General features: G+C 39.4%; 1 protein-coding gene across 1 annotated transcript; it reads left to right on the top strand.

The window, feature by feature from the left end:
- The first annotated feature begins 11,384 nt into the window (after positions 1–11,384).
- LOC107790680 (ethylene-responsive transcription factor RAP2-7-like) lies at positions 11,385–12,719 on the top strand. The gene is made up of 2 exons (XM_016612634.2): positions 11,385–11,961; positions 12,592–12,719. Exons 1-2 carry the CDS (start codon positions 11,597–11,599, stop codon positions 12,650–12,652), a joined length of 426 nt encoding a protein of 141 aa, XP_016468120.1. The 5' UTR covers positions 11,385–11,596; the 3' UTR covers positions 12,653–12,719.
- The last annotated feature ends 612 nt before the right edge of the window (positions 12,720–13,331 follow it).

The raw sequence follows: 13,331 nt of genomic DNA, 5'->3' as shown, positions 1-13,331 counted from the left end.
AGTTAATGATACCAGCTTTGGCCTCTTCCAAGGTTTTTCTCCTCATGCTATACATAGCGTAAGTTATCTCAACAACGAGGGAAGTCGCTCGGCGCTTAAGTTCTTCTTTGGGTTGAGTTACCTCAGAAAGGTTTTTTCGGGCGGATACAACATATATGAGGCTAACATCAAGGTCGCGGACAGTTGAAGTAAAGAGCCTATTATGCTCGATAGTTTTCCTATACTTCTTCTCCAGCTGGGCATGTTTCGCCCCCGCAGCTGCAAGCTCTTCAGTTTTGGGGTTCATGGCTACCTCTAAGTTAGTCAATCTTTTAGAGGAGGCAGCCTCACGATTGGATGCAGCAAGAATGTTATTATGAACTTCAATCCATTTGGCCTTAGCCTCTTCAAATTGAACCCTCAGCGGGGCAATCTCTTTGCTAGGGGTTCCTACTTCTTGCTCGCTTTGCTGCAAACGAGCCTCCAATACAACAGCCTCAGTGGCTTTGGCTTCCAATTCTGAGAAGCGAGCGACACTTTGCTCCCACTCTGCCAAAAGCTGATCCCGTGCGGAGGTAATTTCTTCCTTCTCATATATCAACCTCTGAAGGCCCTCGAAAGCGAGAAAGTTGTCCTATAAAGCAAGAAAGGCAAAACTCAGGATATGTTCAGGCAAAAATAGAAGAATTAACAAATAAATAAAGGAATGTACAGCTGCGGCATTGTGTATGACATTATTCAACAAACACTCTCCCGAGAGTGCCTGAATCTTTTCCCAATCTTTCTCTGAAACCAAAGTCTTCAGATAATTAGCAAGCTCCACCGACCGGGATAGCAAGTTGCATCTGGTAGAGACCGAAAGAGTAATATTCCTTCTCCTTTGGGGATCTTCAGAAGGGGCAGTATAATTTTTCCCCAAATTCCCATGAACTAGGGACTGGTGAAGAGGAACACCTTCTTCATGTTTAGGTGCGATCGGTGGAGATGATGTAGCAGTTACTGGTGGAAGAGTGGATGAAGGTGGAAATGATGTAGCAGTTGCTGGTGTTGGTGAAGATGGAGATGAAGTTGATGGAGTTGAAGAGTGAGAAGTAACTGCAGCAAACGCAATGCTGGTTGTTGGTTGCTCGTCAGCCGAGGACGGAAGAGACCCGGTACTCACCCCCAAAATACCTAGCGCAGCGAGTGAGACACGGAAGCGAGATTTGGCATTTTCTTACATATCATATCCCCCTCAGAGAGCCACGACATAGTCCTCAGATGGTGTAACTAACTCGACGGGTTGAGCATTCTGTTGAGTTCATGAGGATCGTCACCTTCTATGTAGAGAAGATCCCCCATCACTAGCTTTTCCATCATCGTTGATCATCATAGTGTCTATGACCGGCCCGAGAGGAGGGCTAGTCATCACAACTACCGGAGACGACTGGGGGGGAAACAGTTTTCACCCTCTTATTCTTTTTTGCGGCTGCGGAGGAACGTCTTCTTTTTGGTTGTTTGACCTCCGACCGGGGACTACATAAAGAAACATTTGTGCTAGAAGAAGCCCGGAGACACCTGTTCGAGTAAGCGCCTCCTGAAGCAGCCTTGCCGCGTCAGCAGGATCAGCCAAAACGTCCTCCTCAGGGACAATAGAGCTCGCGAGTAGACCTAATTTCAGATAATAAAATCGAAGGGGTCAATCAATTTCTTCACATAAAAAATTGAAACAAGGTGAGTCTAAGTTACCATGGTTTTTAGCCTTCCACTCGTATTTAAAGGCAAGTTCTTTCCATGTGCGAGTTTTAGGCATAGTGACATCCAAGATCTTTTAGACCTACTAGTCTAAGCCTTCAAGCATTGGTGGGACCCTGAGTTGCTGAAACAGGCAAAACATGGAGGATCAATACGGGTATAGAAGAATACCTAATAAAAAAAATATTAAACAAGGAGCTTACGAGTACGGTTCCATTCTTTCAGAAAGGATGAAGCCGTTGCCATAATGATATCGTTGGTGGCAACTACAACAAACCATTCCATTCACCCACAGTCGTTGTCATCATCCATGCTAGATAACAGAGCATGGTGGCCACATTTGCTGAAATTTATCATTCCCCCGCGGCAGATTTTGGGGGAATAAAGATTCATCACATGAGCTAAATATAGATCCTCTCCCGTCTCTTGGCACAAGCGCCGAAAACAGGCAATCATCCTTCATACAAAAGGACTTACCTGTGCCAAACATACCTGTGGCAGAGGTAGAACCTCGCAATAATGGAGTCAAACTCTCCACTCAAAGAGAATGCACCCAAAGTAAATGGATAAGTGTAAAAATATGTAAATCCCTCATTGGGTAGGGTCACTTGTTCCGATATATCAGGAGAAATAATATCCAAATCATAGCAGCGAAAGTCTTTCTTCACAACAAGAATACTGGAAGAACGAATGGAAGAAAGATATCTGCCAATAGCCCATGTGCGAGGGAGAGCCGAAGGGAATTTCTCTTCGAAGTCTTTTATTGTAACAAAACTTCTAGGAATGATGGATTCCACCGTTGGAGGAGCAACATCCTCGGCTTTGTTCTTTCCCTTTAAAGAGCTAACGTTCTTTGAAGGTGATACACTGGGCCGAATAAAATCCTTATCAAGCAATTCCTGTAACTGATCCTTCAACTCCTTCAACTCAGGAGGATACGATACAGAGGAATAGAAATAGGTTGAGTGCCCGGCAAAAGATCAATGCCAAAATCAATATCTCAATCAGGCGGCATGCCCGGAAGATCAGCTGGGAACACATCGGGATATTCCCGTACTACTAGGACTCAATCAACTGAAGGGGTATCAATACTGACATCTCTCACATAAGCTAAATATGCGTCACACATGTTCTCAACCATACGATGGGCCTTAAGGAAAGAAATAACTCTACTGGGAGTGTGATCTAAAGTACCCCTCCACTCAACATGCAGTACACCTTGTATAGCCAGTGTCACAGTTTTGGCGTGATAATTAAGAATAGAATAATGGGATGATAACCAGTCCATGCCCAAGATAATATCAAAATCAACCATGCTGAGTAACAATAGATCGGCTCTGGTCTCAACACTACTAAGAGCAACCAAACACGACCGATAAATGCGGTCCATAATAAGAGAATCTCCCACAGAAGTAGAAACATAAACAGGGGAACTCAAAGAATCCCGAGGTACACCCAAATGAGGAGCAAAATAAGAAGACACATAAGAGTAAGTAGATCCTGGATCGAATAGAACTGATGCATCTATGTGGCAAATCAATATAATACCTGTGATGACAGAATCGGAGGCAACAGCCTCGGTACAGGTAGGAAGGGCATAGTATCTGGCTTGGACTCCCCCTTGAGGGCGACCTCTACCTCCCCGACCTCCACTTATAGCTGGCTGAGTAGGTGGGTTAGCAACTGGAGCTATAATCCTAGCCTGAGAACTCTGTGGGGCACGTTGTGGCTGAGAAGTTTGTAGAGGTTCACTCCTCCCAAGTCTAGGACAATCCCTCACCACGTGGCGTGTGTCACCACACTCAAAACAAGCTCTGGGAGGATGTGGTGTCTATGACTGGCTAGGGCCAGGTCTGCTGGACTGACCTCTGAAAGCACCCAGCGCAGGAGGCGCGCTAGAAACTGGAGGTGCATAATAAGGCTCTTGAGGCCTAGGAGGAGCTGGAGCACTACTGGCTACTGGAAGAGCTGAATGAACAGGGCAACTCATATAACCCCCACCATGGCGACCTGCAGCTGGGGTACAGGCACCAGAATAATGTCCTGACTCTCGAGACCTCTTTCCCTCCCTCTCCTCTCTCTCTCTAGCATGCATACCCTCAATCCTCCTAGCAATGCTCACCACCTGCTGATAAGAAATATCCATCTCCAACTCACGAGCCATGCTAGATCTGATGCTGGGAATAAGCCCCTCAATAAACTGGCGAACCCTCTCGCGAACAGTAGAAACCAAGGCTAGAGCATGCCTAGCCAAATTGGTGTAATGGACAACATATTTTGAAACAGTCATAGAACCGTGGCGCAAATGTTCAAACTCCATGCGCCATGTGTCCCTGAGGCTCTGAGGAACATACTCCCTTAGGAATAGATCTAAAAACTAAGCCCAAGTCAACGAAGCAGCCTCATCTGGACTGTCTAACTCATAGGTGTGCCACCACTCATAGGCAGCTCCTCGAAGCTAGAAGGTAGTGAAAGAAACCCCGCTCGATCTTGAGATACCCATGGTACGGAGAATGCAGTAACACTCATCAAGAAATCCCAGAGCATCCTCTGATGCTAGACCACTGAATACAGGAGGCTTGTACTTCTTGAACCTCTCAAGCCTCAGCTGCTCATCCTCGAAAGTTGTTGCCCTGTCCTCGGGCTGAACTGGCACTGCAGGTGGCACATGGATAATCTCAGGGACCTGCTCAACATGCACTCGCTACTCAGGAGTGTGAGCGGCAAGAGTCTTCGCTCCTCCCCCGGCTTGGGATATGGCGGTGGTAAGGGGAATCAACCCTGCCTGAGCCAAGGTGGTGTACATGCTCATGAACTGTGCTAGAGTCTCCTGAAGAGCTAGAGTAGTAGTAGCAGTAGGCATGTCAGGTGCCTGAACTCCGGCTGGATCTGCTGGTGGAACCTCGGCGGTAGCTCGCACAGGTGCTCTATATGCACTACGTGCGCATCCTCGGCCTCTACCCCGGCCTCGACCTCTGACGGTTGCAATAGGGGGCGCGGGTGCCTGATCATCTCGAGTAGCACATGTCCTCACCATTTGTGAGAGAATGGAAGACAGAAGTTTAGAATTGTGATGCCAAAATATCGCACGACAAGGAAATCAAATGAAGTGGAAATTTTCTTAACAATTACATAGCCTCTCGCAGATAAGTACAGACGTCTCCGTACCGATCAGCGAGACTCTAATAAATTGGCTTGTGATCCATGACTCCTATGAACCTAGAGCTCTAATACCAACTTGTCACGACCCCGGTTTTCCCTCCGTGAACCATCGTGATGGCACCTAGTCTCGACGACTAGGTAAGCCTAACAAATGTGGAAAAAGAACTAACTTGCGGAATAAATAATCAAAAGCTGAAAACAACTGAAAGAAACAATATCTAAATGCCGCTCGGCATATACACATAACTTCTCAAAATCCTTTACACTATCCCAAAACCCGGAAACTCACGGATCCACAAGCTGAGAAAAAAAACACTACATAGCTCTAATCTCTAGAATGTCTAACAAGAACAAAAGTACAGAAGGGCTAAATACTAAAATGCAAGAATAGAAAGAGACTCCTCGGTCTGCGTATGCGGCAGATATACCTCGAAGTCCCATAGAATCGCCTTGCCTCAAGAATGGTAAGCCTGACTAGAGATACCTGGATCTGCACATGAAAAATATGCGCAGAAAGGGCATGAGTACACCACAGCGGTACTTGGTAAGTGCCAAGCCTAACCTCGGTTGGGTAGTGACGAGGAAGGTCAGGACCCTACTGAGATTAAATAATTATAAAGATGACAGAATAAGATAAGCAGTACAATTGAGAATCTACAGTAAGAATCTATATAGGATAATAAGAGTACAATAATGGAAATAGAGATGAAGGCAAACCACAAGGAAATAACCGGGGATCTCTCAGTATCCAGAGGATCTCTTAGTACCCTCAATATATGCCAGGGATCTCTTGGTATCCCGAGGATCTCTCGGTATCCTCAATATATGCTAGGGATCTCTTGGTATCCCGAGGATCTCTCGGTATCCTCAATATATGCTAGGGATCTCTTGGTATCCCGAGGATCTCTCGGTATCCTCAATATATGCTAGGGATCTCTTGGTATCCCGAGGATCTCTTGGTATCCTCAATATACGTGCTAGGGATCTCTCGGTATCTCACACTTCAACTTAAATCATAAAATATGTACAGGGGATCTCCCGAGATGCCGTCCCGTAGTCCCAAATTAAAAACACATAGAAGCAACACAAGAATACTCAATTAAATGCAAATTTTGGTACCAAGTAAACAGTTAATTCTAGTTTAACATGCTTCACATAATGCAATTAAAGCGGTTTAAGCAAATAGGCAATTAAGTCAACTAAACATGTTTTTCTAAACTACAACATGCTAAATTCGCAAGTAGAGTAAAGCAGGAAAAAGGAACTCAATTGAAATACTTAAAGTAAAACCGGATTTTCAACAATTACCTTAAGTACGCATTCGTCACCTCACGTACAAGGCATTTCAATTACCAAATATATCATATCCTAAGGGGAAGGTCCCCCACACAAGGTTAGACAAGCCACTTACCTCGAACCAACTCAATATCAACCCGACACCACGTCTTTGCCACGAGTACTCGACTCCAAATGGCCCAAATCTATTCAATTCAATTGCATAATGTAAATAACACTTCAAGTAACTGATTCTACAATTAAAGTCTAAGCTAATACGCGAAATTATGTAAAATGACCAAAACATCCCTCGGGCCCACATCTCGAAATCCGGTAAAATTTACATTTTCAAAGACCTCGTACTCTCACGAGTCTGTACATAACAAGAACACTGAATTCGGAGTCCAAATGACCCCTCAAATCCTCATTTAAAAGCCTCTTAAATTCAAGCCCTAATTACCCATTTTTTCCCAAATATTTCATCACTAATTAGGTCCATAATCACATAGAAACGAGTTATGAAGTCAAAGATGTTACCTCCAAGTGATTCCACTCGAATCCTTCTTCTATCCCCATCAAAGATCTCCAAAAACGATTAGAAATGGTGGAAATAACCCCCCAAGTCGGGGAAACCCTTTTAAAATAATACCCAGCAGTTTCCGTATCTGCGGTCCTACGGTCCCGCTTCTGCGGAAAAAATGTCGCATCTGCGACTTCCTACTTAAGGCCAGATTCCGCATCTGCGACTCCCAGTCCGCAGATGCGGTACCGCTTCTACGGTAATTGCACCACTTCTGCAATTCCTGATGCACTCCCCAAATTCCGCTTCTATGGTCACTGAGCCGCTTATGCGGTGCCGCACCTGCGGTCCCCAAATCGCAGGTGCAGAAATACCAGAAGCAGTAAAAATATAGCAGCTACAACAAGCCTCAAACTTCCCATTAACCATTTGAAATCACTCCGAGGCCCCCGGGACCTAAACCAAAAGCACAAACATCACCTAATACCTTATTCAAACTTGTATCAATCCTTAAAACACCTAAAACAACATCGAAACCTCGAATTAACCAAGGATTTAAGCCTAAGAACTCCAAATTTCTCAAAATACACTTTCGATCAAAAAGTCTATCAAACCTCGTCCGAATGACCTAAAATTTTGCACACACGTCACATTCAACACTACGGAGCTACTCCAACTTCCGGAATTTTAGTCCGACCCTCGGATCAAAATTTCACTATCGGACCGGAAACTTCAAAAATTCAACTTCCGGCATTTCAAGCCTAATTTAGCTACGGACCTCCAAACCACAATCCGATTACGCTCCTAACCCCGAAATTATCTAATGGAGCTAACAGAACCATCTGATTTCGATTCTGAGGCCGTCTTCACACTGTTCCGACTATGGTAAACTTTCCAAGACTCAAGCTCTTATTTTTAGGGACTAAGTGTCCCAAACTCTTCGAAACTCAAAACCGAACATCCCGGCAAATCGAAATAGCAAAAATAAACTTGGGAAAAGTAGTTAATAGGGATTCGGGGCGTTAGTTCTTAAGACGACCGGCCGGGTCATCACATAACATATGTTATTTTATTTAACTGCAATTATTAGTACTTAACCGTAGTTAAGTACCGTATATTTTGCATATAACCTTGATTAAATATTAATATAAAAATACCTAACATCTTGAAATTTCATGTTATGTTCTAGACGGAAATGTCAAGTACATCAACGGTATTGTTGTCTACTAATGGTGAATATGCTATTATCACACAAAAGGTAAATGGTTTAGTTTGTGAAAACAACAGACATGTATATTCAAGAAGATTAAACTCATACGAAAGAACTTCATATGATTAGTAATAGTGTAATTTTGCAAAGTCAAGTGCAATTGATGAAGTTCTTTCGTATGATTTTAATCTTTTTGAATATACATGTCTGTTGTTTTCACAAACTAAACCATTTACCTTTTGTGTGGTAATAGCATATCGAAATAAAAGGCCACACATATTCACCATTAGTAGACAACAGACAGTATGGAATTTTAAGATGTTGAGTATTTTTATATTAATATTTAATCAAGGTTATGTGCAAAATATATGGTACTTAACTACGGTTAAGTACTAATAATTATAGTTAAATAAAGTGACCAGATGCGGGTAAGTTTTTTCCCTTTTGGAGCGTTAAAGTTTTAACTACCCTGTCCTTATTCGAAATCTAAACTGACTACCCCTCTTTTCAGTATCATTAAAGTCTAATCACATTACTACCCAAGATTGTGGTATGATAAATAAAATTCATTCACTCTTAATCATACGGGTTTAAACTTTAATTATTGAATTTTTTGGGTAGAAAGTGCCTCCCCTTTAATGAGTCTTCCATTGCGCGAATTTAAATTTATCAGATCACAAAAAAATATCGATACCGAATGAGAAACAAAAAAGAATCAGTTACTTCACCATCTTTCACCATTATCTACAGCAAAATTAATACAACTCCCTCCATTTTAATTAATGTAGCGGTGTTTGATTCAGCACCAAGGGCAGAGCAAGAGACAAAGGCACAAATTTGATTGAATCCAATAATTTTGGTCCATCGTATTTGTCTTAAAAAATCCATTTAAATACGTAAGATTACAAATTTAGATCATTGTTTCAAAGTTGATTGATTTGCCCTTATATCAACTGGCATTGGATGACATTATAATAGGAATATCTTTAGAAAATTAACTGCAGTGAAGCCTGGAGTTATTATACTACTATTGAAGAAATTATGCTAGCGTTTGATCATAGATTTCCAAATTTGTTTTGAAAAATCTAATTTGGATGAAGTTTGGTTTGAAGATGAAAATGTGTTTATACATAAGTTTTCAAAACATATTTCACTTTGTTTATAAAAAAAATATGAAACATGACTTATACCCACAATTTCTAAGACTATCACAAATACCAATAGTACCTTCATCAATAACATTCATTATATTATCGCAAACTATAGTCCTGAACATAATTATTATTTTTATAATGAACAACATAATACATTATCAGATGACCGAGAACACAAAGCAGCATTATTACAAAATAATAAATGGTGAGCTCTTTTATAAAATATAAATATTTGGGGCAATTTTTAAAAAAATGTAATAGTAATATTTTGGGCTTTGAGCTGGTTTTGGGATTTGGGTTTTATGTTTTGGGAATTTGCCAAAATGACTATTGTTTAGTGGTTATTAACTTGCTATAGCCACCATTTACTTAATTACATCCTATAGCTACATTTTCACTTGTTATAGAGTGTATTCGATGTATTCAAGCTACTGTATTCATGAATACAGTAGCAAAACTCGGTGGAAAACAAGGAAGTTCAGCTAAACATAGACTGTATTCATATATATTCGTGAGGTGTATTCGTGAATACATTGACGGAAATCTGTGAAAGAAAAGGTCTTCAACTGTTTAAAAACGGTAAGTGAATTAATTAACGCGATAGACTCCTAACAAACTCAATTATAACATCCAAAATTTGTATTTTCAGTTATAGAAAAGATTCTTAGCCCAAAAAAAAACCCCAAAAACAAAGCAATCTTCAGAGATTCGATCCATCCTTTTTTTTTTAGTGGTACTACAAATAGATTTGTATGTTGAAATTATATAATTACATTGAATACAATTAAATACATACAATACATTGAATATATGAAGTAGAACAGGTAATCTATAGTGCAAAACATATAAATACATACTGCAGACAAATTTGGATACATATATACATCTGAATATATAAATTATATTAATTTAAAAAACATATGAATATATTCTACAATACATTGAATACATACTGCTGGACAAAACAGTGAAACAAAGTGAAACTTAGAAATTATATAATTACATTGAATATAGTTAAGTACAGTGAATATATTAAAAGAGTAGAAAAAACTAAAGACAATGAATACAATGAAATATATTGAAGACGGCAAGATACATTCAATACAATGAAAATAAAGTATCTTTTCCCTTAATCCTTGAATCATCATCCATAAGTTTTCTTCTCTTTTCTGCATCAGGAAGTGTTGATTCTTTCGAAGATTTCTCAAATTGGGCTTGTTTCGATGTCGGGTAACCCTCTTGTGAGTTGTTGAATCAGCCATTAGAGATGAAATTTTGAGTTTTCTGGTAAAAGCATAACAATGGTGGTTATTTCTAAAAATTAGTAAAGAGAAACAGAAGAAGCCATGTACTAGCGAAAATCTAACAACTTTAATACTTACCACAACTTTTTGGAACAAAAAAATTTGAAAATTTCGCGAGATAATGGAGATGAATCAGCGAAGAATCGTGGTTGTATTCATGGAGAAGAGACTGACGTTGAGAGAGAGATGGTGGAGAGAGATCGTAGTTTCTGAAGTTGTATACTATACGGTGGTTTTGTGAGAGAAAGAATAGAAAGTAGGAAAGAGAAAAATATTATCTAGAGTATTTAATAGCTAAACGGTAGGAAGTGACCATAAATATATATTTTGCTATAAAACCAAAAAGGTTACTAAGAAAATAATATTTTAAAAAGATATTAATTTATAATAAATAAGGTATAAAGCTTTGTTATAGGAGCTAAAATTTTCTAAAATTTATGAACAAATATATATTTGCCAAGAAAAATCTAAATATATTTTGGTAAAATCTATAGCCTAACGGGTCCTAAAAATGAGCATCGGGTTTCATTTTGCGTGAAAATATAATCTGCGAGTGTCGATCACGCTCTACGGTTAAAAGTCGTGTTGGGAGTAAAAAGTATTACTAGAAGAGAATAACAGCAAGTAAGCCCCTAAGCCACACTGTTATTTAATTGAAACTTTTCAGTACTACGAGAGTCAAAATAATTTATTTTTCTTATGAATTTGGATATAAATTCGTTAAATTTTAAAATAAAAATTATATATTTAGAAACTACTACTATAGACTACAATAATAAATTTTTAAGAAACTATCGGCAAAAAAAATATGGTCAAATGTTTTTTATTTGATTCCCCAAATAATAATAGGTTCACTCTTTTAGAAAACTTTTTTGGCCTGTTCCTTATAGACGGACAAAAGTCCTTGTTGCTTCTTCCGTATAGTATAATTATGTCAAACGTAGAATACGTTTTCCTAACTGCCACTGTACAATCTCCATAGCCGGCTACCCCCTCCCTCTTTCCTTCTTCGCCCCAAAACCAATGTAATTCTCATTTCCTACGCCCCCCCCCCCCCACCCCCCTCTTTTCACTCTCTCCATATATATATATACACACACATACATACACAAGGAATGCCTTTTTTGTAGTGTGTGTTTGACTACATTCCTTTATCTTCCTACCCTTTCCCTCCCACCCCCAAATCCAGCTGCCATTTTTGTTTCTCTGGTATTTTTTGTGGTGCTCATTTGGACGTAATTTAGTGGGAATTTGAGATATGTTTGATCTTAATCTCAGTTCTGAAGATGTTCCAGTAGAATCAAGAACCTCCAATTCCTCCATTGTTAACATGGAAACCTCCAGCAGTACTGCTGGTGACGATGAATATGAAGAAAGTGGGAATCGTAGCGGTTTTGTGTTAAAGGAGCTATTTCCATCGGTGAGTGGAGAGGCTGAGTTGCCGCAACAGCAGTGCTTGGATCTCTCAGCCAATTATGGAGCTTCGAATGAGCAGAGTATCGTTGTATCTGCACAGGGGAGATCGCAGGTGAAGAAGAGTAGAAGAGGGCCCAGGTCTCGGAGTTCTCAATATCGTGGTGTCACATTCTATCGTAGGACTGGACGATGGGAATCCCACATCTGGTTTGTGATCATCTCTTGTATTTTTTCTCTCAGCTCTGTAGCGACTCCTTGGTTCAATTTCATTCGTAGTTGTTTTTCGGGAGATTTATGCCAATGTTAAAATCAATCAACTACACACACTCAAATTTCGTTAGGTGGGTTAATAATAAATTCACGGTCTAATTACTTTTATACTAGTTTAAATTCTGTGTAAATATTCAATCTGGTGTAATTATAGGTAATTTTACTTAATAGATTGATTGGTAACCTAGAATAAATAGTAAGTAACCTGCTATCACATGTTAAATTATACCGATTGGTGTAAAGTATATCTACTGCAATCCTCCTCACTTATCCGTGCTTAGTATGCTAGCTGTCAACCCACCACAACCCTGCTTATCCATGCTTAAAACTGGATAGAATTAGTGTTCCTTCATCGTCCTCTAACATAGTGAACTTATGCTAACACGTAAGCGAGGTTGCTTGGAAATATTAATTAACTGTTTATAATATATAGCAGTTGTTTCTTGGGATTATTAGTTCTAATTAACTAGCAGCTAGTACTAATGAGATGGTTTCATTTTTAAGTTTGGAAAGCAACTCATGAATGTTTTATTGTGACTCTCAGCAATTTTTGTATGGACTTTGCAGGGATGGTGGGAAACAAGTTTACTTGGGTAAGCAACTGTTTCGTCACCTCAAGTTTTGTTGATATGAAAGTTATTACACCTTTATTCAAGTATTGATTGCTGACTGCAAGTTCATTTGGCATTTGAAATGAAGTATAAGAGCGATTGGCTCTAGTGCAAGTGGGAGATTGTTAGGGATATAGTAGATATGCCCTAGATCCAATCTCATATTTGATGATTTGAACATATTTTTGTGAATGTTATTTGATATAAAAATATATGGCATTTGATATTCTTTTATATATCATAGTTATTATTAATTATTTGATTAATTTGATAAGGTCCTTGATTAAATTTTGAGATTTGTCATCGTGATAGAGATCATGATAATGAGAGCAAAGTCTCTTACAATTTAATCTAAATTTGTTCTTGATCGTAGGATTATTAATTTGGACATTAGTAATCCGGTTAGATCAATATTTATGTGATCGTCTTTATTGGATAAAGATTAGTTGATCTCATTAACTAAATCACATAGATAGATGATGCATATAGAGATATGATCATTGAACCGACTCATTGGATAATTCCTAATGGTTAGAATTACCATAAACTGTCAATAGGATATTCTCTTGAAGAATGTGATGTAACCGTTTCCTTTGACCTGAGATCGTCATAGTAATTGACAAGTTATTTATTGTGCTTTGATACTAGACACTTATGGCCCTAGGGCGATAGTTGAAAGGATATTGGGTATGATTA

This window comes from Nicotiana tabacum, chromosome 5, assembly GCF_000715075.1.
Source record: "Nicotiana tabacum cultivar K326 chromosome 5, ASM71507v2, whole genome shotgun sequence".
Taxonomy (NCBI): Eukaryota; Viridiplantae; Streptophyta; class Magnoliopsida; order Solanales; family Solanaceae; genus Nicotiana; species Nicotiana tabacum.
This window is presented reverse-complemented; position numbering and strand designations above follow the sequence as displayed.